Here is a 16412-nt window from a genome sequence, read left to right as displayed (position 1 = left end):
TGAAATAATGATACAAGTAGAAATTTAAATTTTTATATTAATAAGGAAGCCCAGCTTGCTAAAGCAGCATTAATATTCACATCAGATTTTAATTTGTTATACATTTTTGTAGTTCAGTAAATGTCCTTGATAATGAAAAACAAAAAGTGTTATTGGGACAAAAATAATAATCTGTGTAAAAAAGGGGGGAAGACCAAAATATTTTTTATAAGCTTATTCCGATACATGGAATTTTCATGAATTTAAGAGGAATGAAGATATGCAAACAGTAATAGAAAATCAGTAGACTCATTTGAGTTTTCAAATGCTTATGTAAGTCTTCAATCCATCTGGTTTTATAAAACCAAAACTTTGAACACAAACAAAAGCAGAAAAGTTCACATTACCTTTTTATATGTTCCTAAGTATCAAATTGCATCAATTTATTATGAATTTGAAGAACATCACACATTTTAAAACTAAAGTACAGAAGTGCCTGATTCTTTTTAATTCCACAAATACTTAGCATCCCAAAGTAACATGTAAACAAACCTCTATGCTACTCAGTGAATTCTCTCCAATTTTTAGAATAAACTAAATGGTAGTAGATCTAGTATATGACTTTCATGTAAGTTACGGTTTCATTCATGACTTTGACTATATTAGAGATGTAGCAAAGAGGGAAAATTTTCAACTACTGTATTTATTTAAAACAAACTGACAGGTTCAAGCACCCATCTTAAGAAAAGCCAGCAGCATTTTTTAACATATTCAAAGTAAGATTTTGGCCTAAGCCCTTAATACCTTCCTGAACAGCCATGCAACAAAACACCCTCAAGAGGTGTTACAAAGGGAAAAAAACATCGAGTAATTTGTACTTCTTCCCCTGGATAACAGAAACAAGGTAAAGCAAATCCAGATTATTTTTGGATGAACGGCTGTCACGTTTAATACACTCTGAGCTCTATAAAACTAGAGCCACTATCATATATGCTTATATAGATATATACTTATTTTTAATAAAGTCTCTTGCTTGCTTCAACTTCAAAATTTAAGGATGATTTTTTTCCTAGTCAGTCACTTCAAGGGAACAATAAATAAAGTAGAAAAGGATGAACTGTTTTGCATATTTCTGTGGAAGAACGGAAAACATTTATACTTTGAGAGGTTCAGAAAATTCACTGTACAGAATGAACAGCTTATATACACTATCTGTGCAACTTTTCTTGGCTGGGGTATTTAAATGCAAGAGCTCCTCCAAGACAAGAAGCCACATTCATTCTTGTCCAAATCCCTCTGTCTCTTCTATTGCAAAAAGAAGTTTTTCCTTTAGTTGTTCATAACTCTTATATGGTGGTAGATCCAAGCGATTAAAACTGAACAAAAACAAAAACAAAATCAGATGTGTTTTCAATAAAACAAACTCTGAAAAGACTTCTAATACAATATTTTTTTAAAGCACATTTGAAAAACTAAATAGAGGAAGAATGTAAAAATTTTGCCAGAAGTATTCTAACACACAATTTACTACTGTATTATTACTTAACATATATAATATTAAATATACAAATTTTCTTACAGCAGTCAATTCAAATTTAAGACCTAGTCACAAAAATATTTTAACGTTTCCAAGAGAAAGCTAGAATTACAAATAATAATTGTAGCAATGTGGATAAAACCGCTGGAATTTTTTTTTAAAAAAGCACTAATTTTTCTCTTTTCTATACTATTATTGTTACATTGTGTCATGAGTCCCCCTAACTTCTCTTGGGTTAAAGAGTCCATTTCTTTCACTCACTCACCCACCAATTCATTCATCAGTTATTTATTGCGAATCTTTAATATATCAGGTATTTTTCCAGGAGCTGGTGATAAAATGATGAAAAAGTAAAGTCCTTGTCCTCATTGAACTTACATTCTAGTGTGGAGACAGTCAATAACCAAATATATATTTTTGTCTTTTCAAATAACATCGTCATATGTATAACCGTTTCTAAAATAATATGCTTACAGTCTTGCTAGACTCAAAGAATTCCCTGCTGGGATTAACTGATGAAATATAGAAAATATTGAAAGTGCTTAAAACATCAATGTATTGTTTTACAATTTACAAAGGTGTGAAATAACATTTAATTTTTTAAGATACAGCACTGAGTAGCTGGGTGGGTTAAGATTCAGGAGTTTTGGATTTCGGGTTTTGGTCCCCACTATTAGTGTCTAGTGAAATAGCTCTAAGAAGTCAAAACCTTTCTATACTTTCATTTTCTCATGTGGAAGGTTTCTATAGATTATCCAGTTCCCTTCTACTACTCCTACCAGTTATCTGCCCTTGTAAGAGTCATGAAACCTGTAAATCAAGAAAGAGCCTTTTGAAACAAGGCAGCCAATTAAAATGGTATTCTTCTCAGACCACGTTATTCTGTTTGAAAAGTTGTTAATTTAACAGTAACAATTAAGAGGACTATATATCTTCCCATCATGTGCCCCCCTCCCCACCCCCACCTTTAAACTATGCCTCAAGGTAGTCTGATACTGAGCTGAGGTCAGGAGAAAATTTTTCAATAGAGCCCTATACTAACCAGTCACCTGCCTCTGTCAAATTGTCATTCTATTTACCAAATCTCCCCCATCTTTTCCCTCCTGATCATTTCTATTGCTGCTATATTTCTCCTATATATACTTCCCCATCATCTTTTATCTAGACCATCAGTATTTCCTGCCTACTGATCTTGCATCCTTTTTTTTTTTTAACTTCTTCACAACCTATCTAGCCTTATATCACTGCCAGGGGTACTTTCTTAAAAAGACATAATGGTTTAAAAAACCTCTGCTGCTTCTAATGACTATGGATGGGGAAGTGGGGAAGGAAGCCTATGCTGTTTGGTATAGCCCCTATTAACTTATTTAATGTTCTACAAGCATACCACACACTTTTCTGTTCTATGACCATGCTCTTATGGCTCTCCTATGTTCTGGAATACCCTTTTCTGCCTATGATAATATTACTAAGAATCAGTCCAAATGCTACAACTTCCTCCAAGAATTCTCCTTGAACATGTTAAACAGACTTAATAATCCACCTCTCCATAAGCTCTTTTTTTTTTTTTTTTTCAAAAGGACGAAGTAAAAATTTTATTTTTCACATGTAAGGACCTAGCAAATGCTGTAAGTTCTTGGATTTGGTGAAAATTAAAACATTATACACAGATTATGGTCATGTTTATCCATGTATATAATATGGAAGGTGAATATGTGTAGAGAGTTGGCATTTGTAATCCATAAGCTCTTTTTATTTCTGTTTTAGCATTTACTTTACTCTGTATTATGACTGACTGTTTTTTTCCATTAGATTCCAAAACCCACAAAGGCAGAGTCATCTCTACTCTCCTAACACAAATCCATTCTGTATACAGTAGACATTTTGTAAATGTTGAGCTGAACCACATAAGAAAATGTATTACTTAAAAACATCCAAAACAGGGTTCTGTTTTAAGACATCAGCCATTATGTTTTGTGCTGGCTTACAAAAGGACAAAGACATACTAAAATCTATTCATCTTTTATTGAGTACTTACTATGTGAATATCAGAATACTATTTTAAGTTTTATTTTAGCTTTTGTTTTAGTTTCAGCTTTGAGTAAAGTTTGCTACTTCTATTTTCTTATATATAAAAAGGGAAGACATCAATACTTTTCTCATGGACTCTAAGGGAACAGTACGCTATTGGCTTGCTATACACTGAATATAGCCTGTGGCACCCCTGCCCTGAAAGCTGCCACCTCACTAAGCAAAGCACTGGGGATGACAGCACTAGGACCCAATCTGAGAATAATCAAGACTGCTTCCACCATAGATTATGGCACTGCTTACCTCAGTCACTACCGAAAACTCAAGTCTTTCTGGATCATCTATTTTCATCTAAATTCTCATCCCAATACTGATCAACCTGATCTGAATTAAATCCCCACCTGTGTCCTCCATCTCAGACCTTTCCAATCCATTCTTTTGGACTTATATTTTATGATTTGCAGGCTTCTATAGTCTTAACAACTCCTCTCTTGACTTAACTGAAATCCAGCTAGTCTGAAATATTCTATTTCCTCTGCAGCCAGTCAACAAACTTTCCTCCTCTGAGGCAAACACAATCTGGCTATGCAACCTTCTTTCTGCACTTTTTGCTATCACCTGTTGACCATGTTCCTTCACTCACTGAAAGCTCTGGCACCTGCTTCATAGTCCTCTCATTCACATGAGTGACATGCAATGCCACAGCCTCTCAATTCTTGCCCTTCCTCAGTGACCTGTTCCTCTACTTCAGTATCATACCTTGAACCTTGTCATCACCAGTAAAGGAAATTACTAATTAAAACACTCTATTCTCTGATTATCTGTCTTTCCCAACTTATTTCAATTAAAATGCCAACCTATTAATCCATTACTTTCTCACCATCCTATCTTGTCCTCAGACTCTTCCTATCTTCACTTTTTACTTAAGCCACAGCCCATCATTATAATTACTTTAGAGGTCATGGTCCATCATTATAATCACTACCTTGCAAATATTTTAAAACCCTCTCTCTCCTTTTTGAACTTACTCAAAGTCAAACCCTGAATGAATTCAACCTTCTCCTTTCTCATTCCTTGTACCTTAACAGTTGAAAATTACTGCGGGGAAAATCTGACAACTTAGGTAGATTAGTGTCACTTTAGATGAACTAGTAGATCCAAGTGGGCAATCTAATGTTGTCCAGCATTCTCAGCCATATTTCTACTCTCTGACAGCTCTCCCTTTCTTTCTCCTCAAGTCTTTCCTTTCTTCACTGTTAGCCAGTGACCTCAACCTTATACCCTGAGAAAACAAACCAACGGTGGATTAACTCTATTATTCTTTCACAAAATCTAAAATCTATCTATAGTTTACATCCAACTTTTCTTCCTCTTCTGTTACAACAAAGGAAATGTTTTTATAAAAGGTGAATTCCTTAACTCACACTCAAAATCCCAATTCTTTTCATCTTTCTTAAAGAATTATCTTCTTTGGTTATGAACTCTCTGTCCCTGCCTCAACAATCTCTCCTCTATTGGATTCACCAATTTAATCTAACCTGGTGTTCTCAAATGTTTTTGGTCACAGGATCCCTTTTCACATTTAAAAATATTGAGAAACCCAAAGAGCTTTTGTTTATGTGAATTATAGCTGTTGATATTTACCATATTATAAGTTAAAGCAAATTTTAAAAGTAATTTACTTTGAAATAAAAGTAAAATTTTTATGAAAAAAAAGACTTTTCAAAAAAGTAGTGAAAAGAGTGACCTTGTTTCATATTTTTGCAAATCATTTTAATATCTGGCTTAACAGAAGACATCTGGATTCTGATACCTATGTGAGCATTTATTCTGTGGGACTATATTGTTTTGGATTAAGCATATGAAAACTGTCCCCATACAGATATGCAGTTAGAAAACAGAGATGTACTCAAGTCATTTTTTTCAGATAACTGTGGATATTATTCTTTGATAATATACTAAATTTGACAAGGTTATGCATAATATGGGTTTTGAAATCATATCAGAACTTTTTGTACTCTGTTATATGAAATCCACTGGTTTATTTTACACTTTGAATGCATGTTTTACCCATGCATGAGTTTGTAACATCATGCATCGGTCATTTGGAAATACTGGTTCACCAAGTTATAAAGAATTTTCAAATATTAAAAAAAAAGTCTTGGGAAGCTGTCAAGCTCAAGGTGGTATATACAAGTTTTCCAAAATTCTGGTTTTTGCATGAAACCTCAATTTTATCATCACCAACAAATGCTGTTAGTTGTTTTCCTTAAGGTGACAAGTTTTACTTCATTAATTTTCAAGGAAAAAAGTCTGCATAAACACAGTTTGTCTGTCATGTTTTCAAGTAGAAAAAGTGTTCCAAAAAGAAAGCAAGCTGTTCAGCTTACAACTCAACAACTGCCTAAGAGCTTCCACTCAAGACAACCACCAAAGTGCTTTATGCAGACTTCCCATTTTGTCATACAGAATGTTAAAAAAGCTACACACATACTTCAAGCATCAAGATTTAATAAAGTTAATAGTTTTTAATACTTCATAAAGAACAACCTTCAACAAGCCTGGATTTTTTTTTGCTTTAAACTTCAAATGTGTGGTGTTGAAAAATACAGAGATAGCAGTTTTGTGCCACTACCTTGACTTGTGCTAAGTCAACAGCAGTTGACCCACCATTACTTTGGTACCACAAGTGCAAATGTCAAAACAATAAAAAGGCAAAAAATGACAGTGTGAAAATAGTTTTGATCTCCTCAAAGAACCACGTACATTTAAGCCATCACCATCTTTTGCCTGGATGACTATAAGAGTTCTATAACTAATCTCCCCGCACTCACTCATCCAATTCCCTCTCTCCTCTGTTGCCAGACTGATTTTTCTTGGATCTCATTATCTGCTATTTAAAACTCTTCAAAGGCTTTTAATTGTTCTTAGAAACAAATTCCTTATAATAGCCGATAAGGCTCTACATAATTTAGCCCCTGCCTACATTTCCAAATTCTTTTATCCCCTCCTCTGATTCATTAAGTTCCATTCACACCAAGTCATCTCTTATTTCCTTGAAAAACGACCCTGTACAAAGAGTGCACTTCCTCTGTTTCTTCCTACAGCATGCTATTTATCAAACTCAACTTAAACATCACTGTTTCCTAGAAACCTACTTGACCACCCAATCCAGAGGAGGTTCCCCTCTAGTTGTTCTCTTGGTTTCCTTTGAAGGACTCCTAGCATTTGCAAAGAGTTGTTTACCTGTTTGTCTTTTGTGTCCCCATCCCCACTGGAGCGCAAACTTCATAAAAGGCAGGGAGCACTTCAATCTCATTCTATACATAGTGGGTATGCTAAATATTTGTTGAATCAATGGATACATTTCTCAAGTATTTATATTAACCAATCATTCTAATGTGTTTAGTTATAGAATACTATATTAATCAGCCTGTTATCAAAATTGAAATTCTGACTACTTTAATGAATAAGAAATTATACTGGGTCTTACATTAAAAAAAAAAAAAGACTCTGGCTTTCACCTTCCTATTTAAGATTCTTGAACTTACCATGTGTGGCTTCTTGGTAACCAGGTATCTTTGCCGACTTTTTCAATGCAAAATTTTTGAGGCCCATTACTTCCTAAATCAGGAAAATAAGACAAAATTTATCTGGTCCTTTAAACTTTTTGGTTTTGATAACTAGTCAAATAATAGAAAATGTCACATAGTCAACCTGAATGATACAGAATAAACTACAATGTAAGTTACTTCTGCCTAGAGAAGCTTCTTATTGCTGCAAAGATCCAGCAATAAGAATTACAAAGTGGAAAGATAAGTATATCTACAGAATCTTGCTCCCTTCACAAAGCAATGGCCAACCAGGCTTTGTGAGCAGACTTTCATTTTTGTCTTACAAGTGTATTCGATATTAACCATTAATTTGTCTTTCTTCTGGTAGATGCCCTACATAAAGCACAGAAGAATAATCCTTAGGTTCAAGTCTGTTGTATGTCTAAATGCCATTATTATCCCAAAATTATCTACAGAGAAACTGCATTTACCCATGAGCTCAGCAAATCCTCCTAGAGGTAAACGGCAGGTTCCAGTGACAAACTGCAGTAGTCGCATTCTTACTTCATTGTCTGTCTCTTTCACAAACTGTGTAACAAAATCAAATTTACTTTAATATAAAATAAATACTAGATTATCTTCAATAGTGAAAATAGTAGAGCCTTAAATTATACTTAAATTTCTTCTGGAAACTTAAGAATTTAACTTGAAGAAGAAATTTAGCACAAACTAGTTTTAAAACATATGTGGTAAGTGGCTGCAGCATTTATCATTTATTCAGGCTAGGCACTATGCTCAGTACACTACCAATCTTACTTCAATTAATCCTCACAATCACACCATAGGTTGGCCACTATTGTTATTATTATATCCATCTTACAGAGAGGAAATGGAGGCCTAGAAAGGTTGTCATTTGTCCACAGTCAGACCACTGACCAGGGCAGATGTTGTGGCTGGGCTACACTATTACAGCTATCACCTGTTGAGGGCTCCTGCCATGTGCTGTGCCATATGCTTTTTGTGTATTTGGCCCTCACAACAATATTATGAGATAGCTACTATCATTAGCATCCGCACTATACATGTATGAAAATGGAAGCCTGGAGAGGTGAAATAATTTGTCCTTCTCAAACTGCTAATAAGTAGCAGAACTAACATTTGCACTCAGGTCTGGTTGAGCTCTAAACCACTGTTATCCTGACCCGAGCCAACTACCCTTCTCCGCTGTAAGCTACCAAAGATGAACAAATACTTCCCAACTGCCACTTTCAATAGTTTGTTGTATTTTCCTTCCACTAAACACCATTTTCCCAACTCTGTTCTTCATACTTGAAAACCTAAAGTATGCATTCTTCTAAAAATATATCTAGTTCATAGACTATCTCTTTTCAAAGTGGACATAAATGGGTAATGTGAAATACTGACCTGAATTGGTCTGAGTATCTTACAACAGAAGGCAAGGAACTTAGGGAACAGTCTGAGAGTAGAAATGTATCTTAAAAACAGGGACTAAACTTTAGCTAACAATAGGACAAAATGTTGTGCTAATTATGACCAAAACTGTTTCTGCACAGAATTGTGCTGAGGCAACATATTTCATCCAGACAAAGAAATACAGCTTATTACCAGGTCTGGCATAAACCTCACCACTGTCCCCAAAACAAACCCAATTCAGAAAACACAACTATTCATTTGGATTTACATAACCCAAGGCTTAAACTCCTTGGGTATATAAATACAAAGTCCAAAGGGAAAGTCAGGGAACAAAAGGAGTAAGGAAGCTGGTAATAAGCCTAAAAGGGAAGATTACAGATACCTGCACACATTCTGTATGGGATGCAATTCTGATGTTTTAGGCTTGAAAATACAGTTATTCCTACCTTTTTGTTTATTTCTTTATTTTTTTTTTTACAATAGATAATACATGCACATAGTGTGGAACTCAAAGGCAGTAGAAAGGCATAGCAGGAAGAGCAGCCCACACATGCACCTCTGCCTCAGTGTCAGCTCTCCTCTGCAACTGCTGCTCGCGTGCCCTCTACCTTTACAGATGCTGTATTCATACACTAGCAGACCCTTTCTCTATACAGAATATATATTTTCCTTTTAACCAAATAATATACACACCTTTTTTCCCTTAATATTGTATTGAAAAATATTATTCTCCAATATTTTTGTTAATTTGCATTAAGAAAAAGAATGATGACAAGGTACAGAATTACATAATGGATATATTACAATTTATTTACTCAGTTCCCCCTGATGGACATTTAGGTGTCTCAAGTCTTCATTAGTGTACCAATAATGTAGCAATAAATACTCTGGTATGAGCCACTTTGCATATGTGAAGTGTATCCATAGGATAAATTTCTACAAGTGTCCACACTTCTTTAAAGTATGGAGCAATAAACACATGACATATCCTTATGAAAAGATGCAACCTTTGGAAAATCTTTCTATAGTAACAGAAAAACCCAGGCTTTTCACCTGAAAGTGAAACAGTTAAGCACAAGTACACCAGATGTTCAGTTACTAAGTTGCTCAAATGAGTCTCAATTAGTAAATTTATGTGGATAATATCCCTGGCCTAGAGATTTTAAATTTCAAACAACACACAAACACAAACACAAGAAAGGAGAGGGAGAGAGAGAGAAAAAGTGAGAGAGACAGAGAGAGAAAGGAGAGAGAGGAAAGAAAAGTCATGCCTGGACATTATCCTCTAGATTGTTCTAATTCCCTGGCATATTATCACCTTTAGAGGGAATTAAGTATCTGCACTGACTTTCTCATTAAAAACATACTTCCTCATTTACTTCTAGAATTAAGTGGAATTTATAGAATACTTTCATACTACTAGAAAAAAATGTTATACCTACAACTATTACCATTAAACTATTATTTAAAGAAGACAGTCATTTATTCTTTCATTTGGGAAATAAGCAATGGAAAATCCTTTAACAAGTATTCACACTATCCACTTCTGACTTAAAATTCAAAGACTAAATACCATGTCTAAAAGCAGTCTCAACTTTAAAAGTGAACTGTTTTCAAACCCCCGTTTCATTAGAAAACATTTTGAGTACTTTGATTCAAAAAGATAAAAGCAAATACCTGCCAAAACCAGATGATTTGCTTGCTGTTTCTGGTATAATGTCGATACACGGTGTTTCTCTGCCAATCTGCTAAGTCAACCTCCTGCATGCCACACAACATGACCTGGGAAAGGAGCACAGAATCAGGTCACAGTAAAGATTTAGTGAAGAGAGTAACCATATGACTGAAATCTGCTAATGTCCAGCTATGCACATGCATAATTATGTAAACAGCTATGTGTACATCAAATAAAGGTCACAGTAAGCTAATCCAACAAAATTTGTGGCAATTTAACATGCAGAATTCTATGGTACTTTATCTTACCCATGTTTACTGAACTTAAACTGAAAACATTTAAAGTAACTATTCATCAAGAAAAACATCAGCTGTGTGCCAAAACAATCTCTTTTACTATAAATATATCTCAAATTAGATATACAAATTACAAATAAGTTTCAAACATAAATTTCTAGTTCTTTTCTATAAATCTATGCTACCTTATCTATTTAAAATTAAAAATATACTAACCTCTTGTTATTCATCTATCCAGGCTTTGGGAATAAAATATTCTACATATGTGAAATTTTCAAATAACTCCAGTTTATTATATATGGGATGAAAACTATTTTTGGCATAATAAAATAAAAAGTATAATACTTAATTTATTTCTCATAAGTCAACTATGATCTATAATTTACATACAATAAAATGTGCATATTTTAAGTACAGAGTTAGATGCTTTGATAGATGTATACACCTGTGTAACCACTACCATAATCAAGAGGTAGAATACTTCCATTGTGTCCCTTGTCGCAGTTAAAACCACCATCCTTATCTTTGGCTCTAGGTGATCAACGATTTCACCACAGACTAGATTTTTGAGAATATGAGACAACACTACACATATCCCCTCTCTTTTCTGTTTTCTTTTCCCGCTTAGCACAATGTTTATGAGATTCATCCACGTTGTTGTGGGTACCAGTACTTCTTTCATATTGCTGAGTGGTATTTCATTATATAAATATACAACAATTTATTTATCCATTCCCTTGTTGATGGACATTTAGGTCACTTCAAATTTTTGATTTTGATGAATAAAGTTGTGATGAACACTTATGGAAAAGTCTTTGTGTGAAAATATATTTCGTTTCCACATGAGTAAACACCTACTAGTGGAACTGCTAGGGCATAAAGCTGATGTATGTTTAACACTGTAAGAAACTACCAACAGTATCCCAAAGTGGTAATTCATTTAGTTTGAATTTGCAATTCCCCAATGACTAGTGAGCATCGAATGTTTACGTGCCATCAGTATAGCTTCTTGGGCTTCCCTGGTGGTGCAGTGGTTAAGAATCCACCTGCCAATGCAGGGGACACGGGTTCGAGCTCTGGTCTGGTAAGATCCCACGTGCCACGGAGCAACTAAACCTGTGCACCACAATTACTGAGTCTGCGCTCTAGAGCCTGCGAGCCACAACTACTGAAGCCCGCGCGCCTAGAGCCCGTGCTCCACAACAAGAGAAACCACTGCAATGAGAAGCCTGCGCACTGCAACGAAGAGTAGCCCCCGCTCGCCGCAACTAGAGAAAGCCCACACACGGCAACGAAGACCCAACACAGCCAAAAATAAATAAAATAAATAAATTTATTAAAAAAAATACACAGCTTCTTTTGTAAAGTGAGTCTTTACTCACTTTAAAAAAATTGTCTTTTTACTGAGTTACAAGTTTTTAATATATTCTGGATACAAGACCTTTGTCTCAATAGTTTCTCTCAGTGTGTAGGTTGCATTTTCATTTACTTAACAGTGTATTTTGACAGGAAGTTTTTAGTTTTGATGAAGTCCAACATCCTTTGTGGGGGTGTGTGTGGTCTACTGCTTTACTGTGTTCTTCCTAAGACACTTCTGTCTACACTAAGATTTTTCTGTTTTCTTTTTAGCTTTCATATTTATATTTATGATTTATTTTAAATTAATCTTTGTTTATAAGCTGAAATAGGGGTTAAATTAATTTTCTTCCATATGAATATCAAGTTGATCCAGCATCACTTGTTTAAAAGACTTTCCCTTTCTCCATCAAACTATATTACTTTTGATGAAAACCAATCGACAATATACATATGGGTCTACTTCTGGACTCTCTAAGTGTTCCACTGATCTCTTTGTCTATCCTTGCACAAATACCACACTATCTTAATTACTATGGCTTTATAATAATTCTTGAAATCAGGTAGTTAACATCCTACAAGCTTGTCCTTTTTCAAAATTGTTTTGGCTAATCTAGACCCTTTGCATTTCCTTGTAATTTTAGAACTAGCCTGTCAATTTCTATAGAGAATTCTGCTGGGATATTGACTGGGATTGCATTGAATATATAGCTCAATTTAGAGAAAACTGACATATTTACAATATTGAGTCTTCTAATACATAACATGGTATATCTCTCCACTTACTAAAGTCTTCTTTAATTTTTCTGAGCAATGTTTTAAGTTTTTAGTGTAGAGTTCCTACAGGCCTTTGGCTAAATTTGCTCATTTTTTTGATGCTTTAGTAAATGAAACTTTGAAATTTCAATTTCTAACTGTTTGCTGCTAGCATATAGAAGATATACAAATGATTTTTAAAATCACTGACCTTGTACCCTACAGTCTTATTAAATTCACTATTATTTCTAGTAGTTTTTTGGTAGGCCCCTTAGGATTTTCTAAGTCAACAATCATGTTATCATCTGTGAATAAAGGCAGTTTTACTTCTTTTCAATCTTTTTTGCTTTTTGCGTCTACTTTTGCCTTACTGCATTGGCTCAGGAATCTGGTACAATGTAGAACAAAAGTGGTGAGAGTGGACATCTTTGCCTTGTTCCCAATCTCAATGAGAAATATTCAAGGTATCACCATTAAGAATGATGTTAGGGTTTATCTTTTTTGTTGATGCCCTTTATCAAACTGAGAAAGTTGCCTTCTATTCCTAGTGTGATGAGAGTTTTTTTTATAAAGAATGACTGTTTTATCTTCTTAAAGTTAAAACAGATTTTAACCTGTAAAAAGGGGCATGGCATGATTATGAATAACTGTTATTTTGGATAATGGTGTGAATATCCCTTACTGTGGTATTATTCATGGTTAAGAGAGACAATGAATGGGAGTAGAAGAATAAGAGGAGAAAAGTCAAGGCAAAGCAAAACAAAACAACACAAATGTCCATTTTCTCACAGCTCTGTACTATGAGCTAAAGGTAAATCAGTAATCAATAAGGGCTTTAGTCTCCTTCTCTGTGTAAGGAAATTATCATATGGCCAAAGTATTTCACAAGGCTCTATGTAAAGACTGTAAACGCTGCCAAGGTTGATATAAAGTATGCACCTATTAATATCCTTCTCGATTTACTGTTTCAGTTTCATCTCAGCTCTAATGTCAGGCTCTTGCCGTAACATCCCTCTTTCACTGAGTGGGCCTCTAAAGCAGGAGTTCTTAATCAGGGGTATGGAATATTTTAGGTATATGCATTTCGAGTATACAGAGTTGTTTAATTTTCTTCAGATTCTTAATGAAGTCGGTGATTTAAAATATGATTAATACTACTCTAAAAAGTATCTTCCATTCTACTAATGCATTTCTGCTAATTTGTGTAAGCAAGCTATTAAGAGATGTTAACCAGGTTTACAGAGTCTACAAGTAATTCAGGCTCAGAGTCCTGATTTTCATATACTTCCCATGTCACAGTTTCTAGAAGGCTAATTCCTACATAGGGATATTACTGTATAAAATTTAAAATGCTAATTTTTCATATGCACATTTGATTACACGAACAAACCAAGTTTCTTAATAGAGAACCAAAGATGGCTGAAGTTAAAATACTGCCCCCCAAAGGAGGTGGGGGGAAATGCAAACACCTTCCTAACGCCCTGCCTGTGTTCTAATCTATGTGGAGAAGACTTGGAGAATTCACAATAACTAATCATTAGGGAAATACAAATCAAAACCACAGTGAGCTATCACCTCACATCCATTAGAATGGCTATTATTAAAAACAAAAACAGAAAATAACAAGTATAGGCAAAGATGTGGAAAAGTTGGAAGCCTCACATACTTTTGGTGGGAATGTAAAATGGTGCTGCCGCTATGGAAAACAGTGTGGCAGTTCCTCAAAAAGTTAACTAGAGAATTACCATATGATCCAGCAATCCCACTCCTGGGTATATATTCAAAAGAACTGAAAGCAGGGTCTCAAAGTGATATTTGTACACCCATGTTCATAGCAGCATTATTCACAATAGCCAAAAGGTGGAAGCAACCCAAAAGATCCATTGACTGATGAATGGATAAACAAAATGTGGTATATATGTACAATGGAATACTATTCAGTCTTAAAAAGGACAGAAATTCTTACATATGCTACAATATGGATGAACCATGAGGACATTATGGTAACTGAAATAAGCCAGTCACAATAAGACAAATACTGTATGATTTCACTTATATGAGGTAACAAGAGTTAGTCAAACTCCGAAACAGGAAGTAAAATGGTAGTTGCCTGGGGCTGGGGAGGAAGGGGAAATGGGGAGTTGTTTAATAAGTACAGAGTTTCAGTTTTGCAAAATGAAAAAGTTCTGGAGATTGGTTGCACAATACTGTGAATATACTTAACATTACTGAACTGTACACTTAAAAACATTCAAGATGGTAAATTTTATGTTGTGTGTACTTTATCACCAAAACAAAAAGAAAAGGAAAGAAAAGAAAAGAAAGAAAAAAAGCATTTCTGATATATTGTACTTCTAACAATTCTAAAGTACAGTTAAGACCACTAAGAACTCATGACTTAGAAATCTAATCTTTGGGGTAACTCACTACTAAACCAGGAGTTCCCCAAATTATTAATAAGGTTGCACTCACTCTTTAGGAGCCCTAACAGTTGGCATTGATTGATGATTCTGTGCTCATGACATCAGCACATTTTGGAGAACTTAAGACCCTTACCCAATGCTGGGATTTTAGTACCCCCTGAACATTTGGATGAATGAGAGAGAATTGAAGATTGTGCCACAGGATTTTAAAACCTGTGGACATTCTTTTGTAAAAGTGTAACAACAGTTCCTCCTCCCATTAACATTCCCTATAATAGCATAATAAAAGATCCTAACCTCCAATTCTTTTTCATCAAAGTACTGCAGCCACTGAAGGGGAACAACCTCATTAAAACCATCCAGGAAAGCTTTGGTCTGTTCTTGTACTCCTCGAGAAAAACGCCACTCTGTCATTAAACTGAAAATAAAGATGGTATTTAAAAACAGGTAATTTGTATGTGAGGTAAAAGGCTAAAAACACAGAGTACTTCTTAACCATCATTAAAAAAGAAAGTGAAGAAAATCAGTATGCTGTATGAATCGTAGAATTCAAGAGAACACAGTTTCAAAACAGAAGTTGTGGTGAGCACTAGTAAGAGTAAGTTAAAAAGGGAAAGTGAGATGGAATAGGAAATGAGCGTTAGAGTGCTTAGGCAGGTGTGGCTCCCGACTTGGTTTTGCTACGATCGAACAGAGCACCTCTGTCTCCTCATCTAGAAATGAAGAGCCTGCATGGGCTTTGTAAATTCCTTTTTTAGCACCAATGTTCTCTGATTCTTGATCGGGACAAAGGTAGGATGCATACAGCAGGTGGCAGTGGGAAAGTGAAGGTCATCATACATACTCTTATTTCAAGAACACTGGTACTGTTGAGAAGAACTTAAATGTGTGTCAGAGGCAAGGGAACTGGGGTGGGTTTTTTTGTTTTTTTACTACATTTGATTTTTGAGCGGTGTCAGAGCATGTTTATGAATTGAGAGGAAGACTGAGTAGAGAGAAAATGATTAAAAAGGATAAGTGAAAAGAGGGAATGAATGTGGAACATCTTCCCAGAGGCGCAAACAAGGGATAAAGGTAAGGGTATAGATAGTTCTAACATGCTCTAGTAGTTATAGAAATTAAGGTCAATCAGGTAATCACCTTACCCAATATATTCATCTTTATTCTCCTCCGTCACCAGGATATTTGAACCTCCCAACTTCAGGTCATGTGAAGTAACTTTTCCCAAAATCTCCATGTCAACAGAAAAGTACATTTCTAAGCCACATTCTTCAATGTTGTTGTCTCTGGGTGATATAAATATATACAACCACTAATTAACAAAATATGTAAAACTGATTTCATGAAAATACCTTATTGAAAGATAAATCT

General features: G+C 34.8%; 1 protein-coding gene across 3 annotated transcripts in view; it reads right to left on the bottom strand.

Moving 5' to 3' along the window:
- Positions 1-663: 663 nt before the first annotated feature.
- WWP1 (WW domain containing E3 ubiquitin protein ligase 1) overlaps positions 664-16412 on the bottom strand; it is a 106658-nt gene continuing 90909 nt past the window's right edge. For all 3 annotated transcript variants that reach the window (XM_082433972.1, XM_082433970.1, XM_082433971.1), the window contains 6 exons: positions 16187-16327; positions 15339-15459; positions 10213-10317; positions 7593-7689; positions 7099-7171; positions 664-1355 (listed from right to left, as the gene is read on the bottom strand). In XM_082433972.1, the coding sequence (XP_082290098.1) occupies positions 1256-1355; positions 7099-7171; positions 7593-7689; positions 10213-10317; positions 15339-15459; positions 16187-16327 (637 nt within the window). In that variant the 3' untranslated portion in view covers positions 664-1255. The remainder of the gene's footprint in view (positions 1356-7098; positions 7172-7592; positions 7690-10212; positions 10318-15338; positions 15460-16186; positions 16328-16412) is intronic.

This window comes from Balaenoptera physalus (assembly GCF_965194825.1).
Source record: "Balaenoptera physalus genome assembly, chromosome: 17".
NCBI lineage: Eukaryota > Metazoa > Chordata > Mammalia > Artiodactyla > Balaenopteridae > Balaenoptera > Balaenoptera physalus.
The sequence above is the reverse complement of the archived record's forward strand: the minus strand, read 5'-3'. Positions and strand labels throughout refer to the sequence as shown.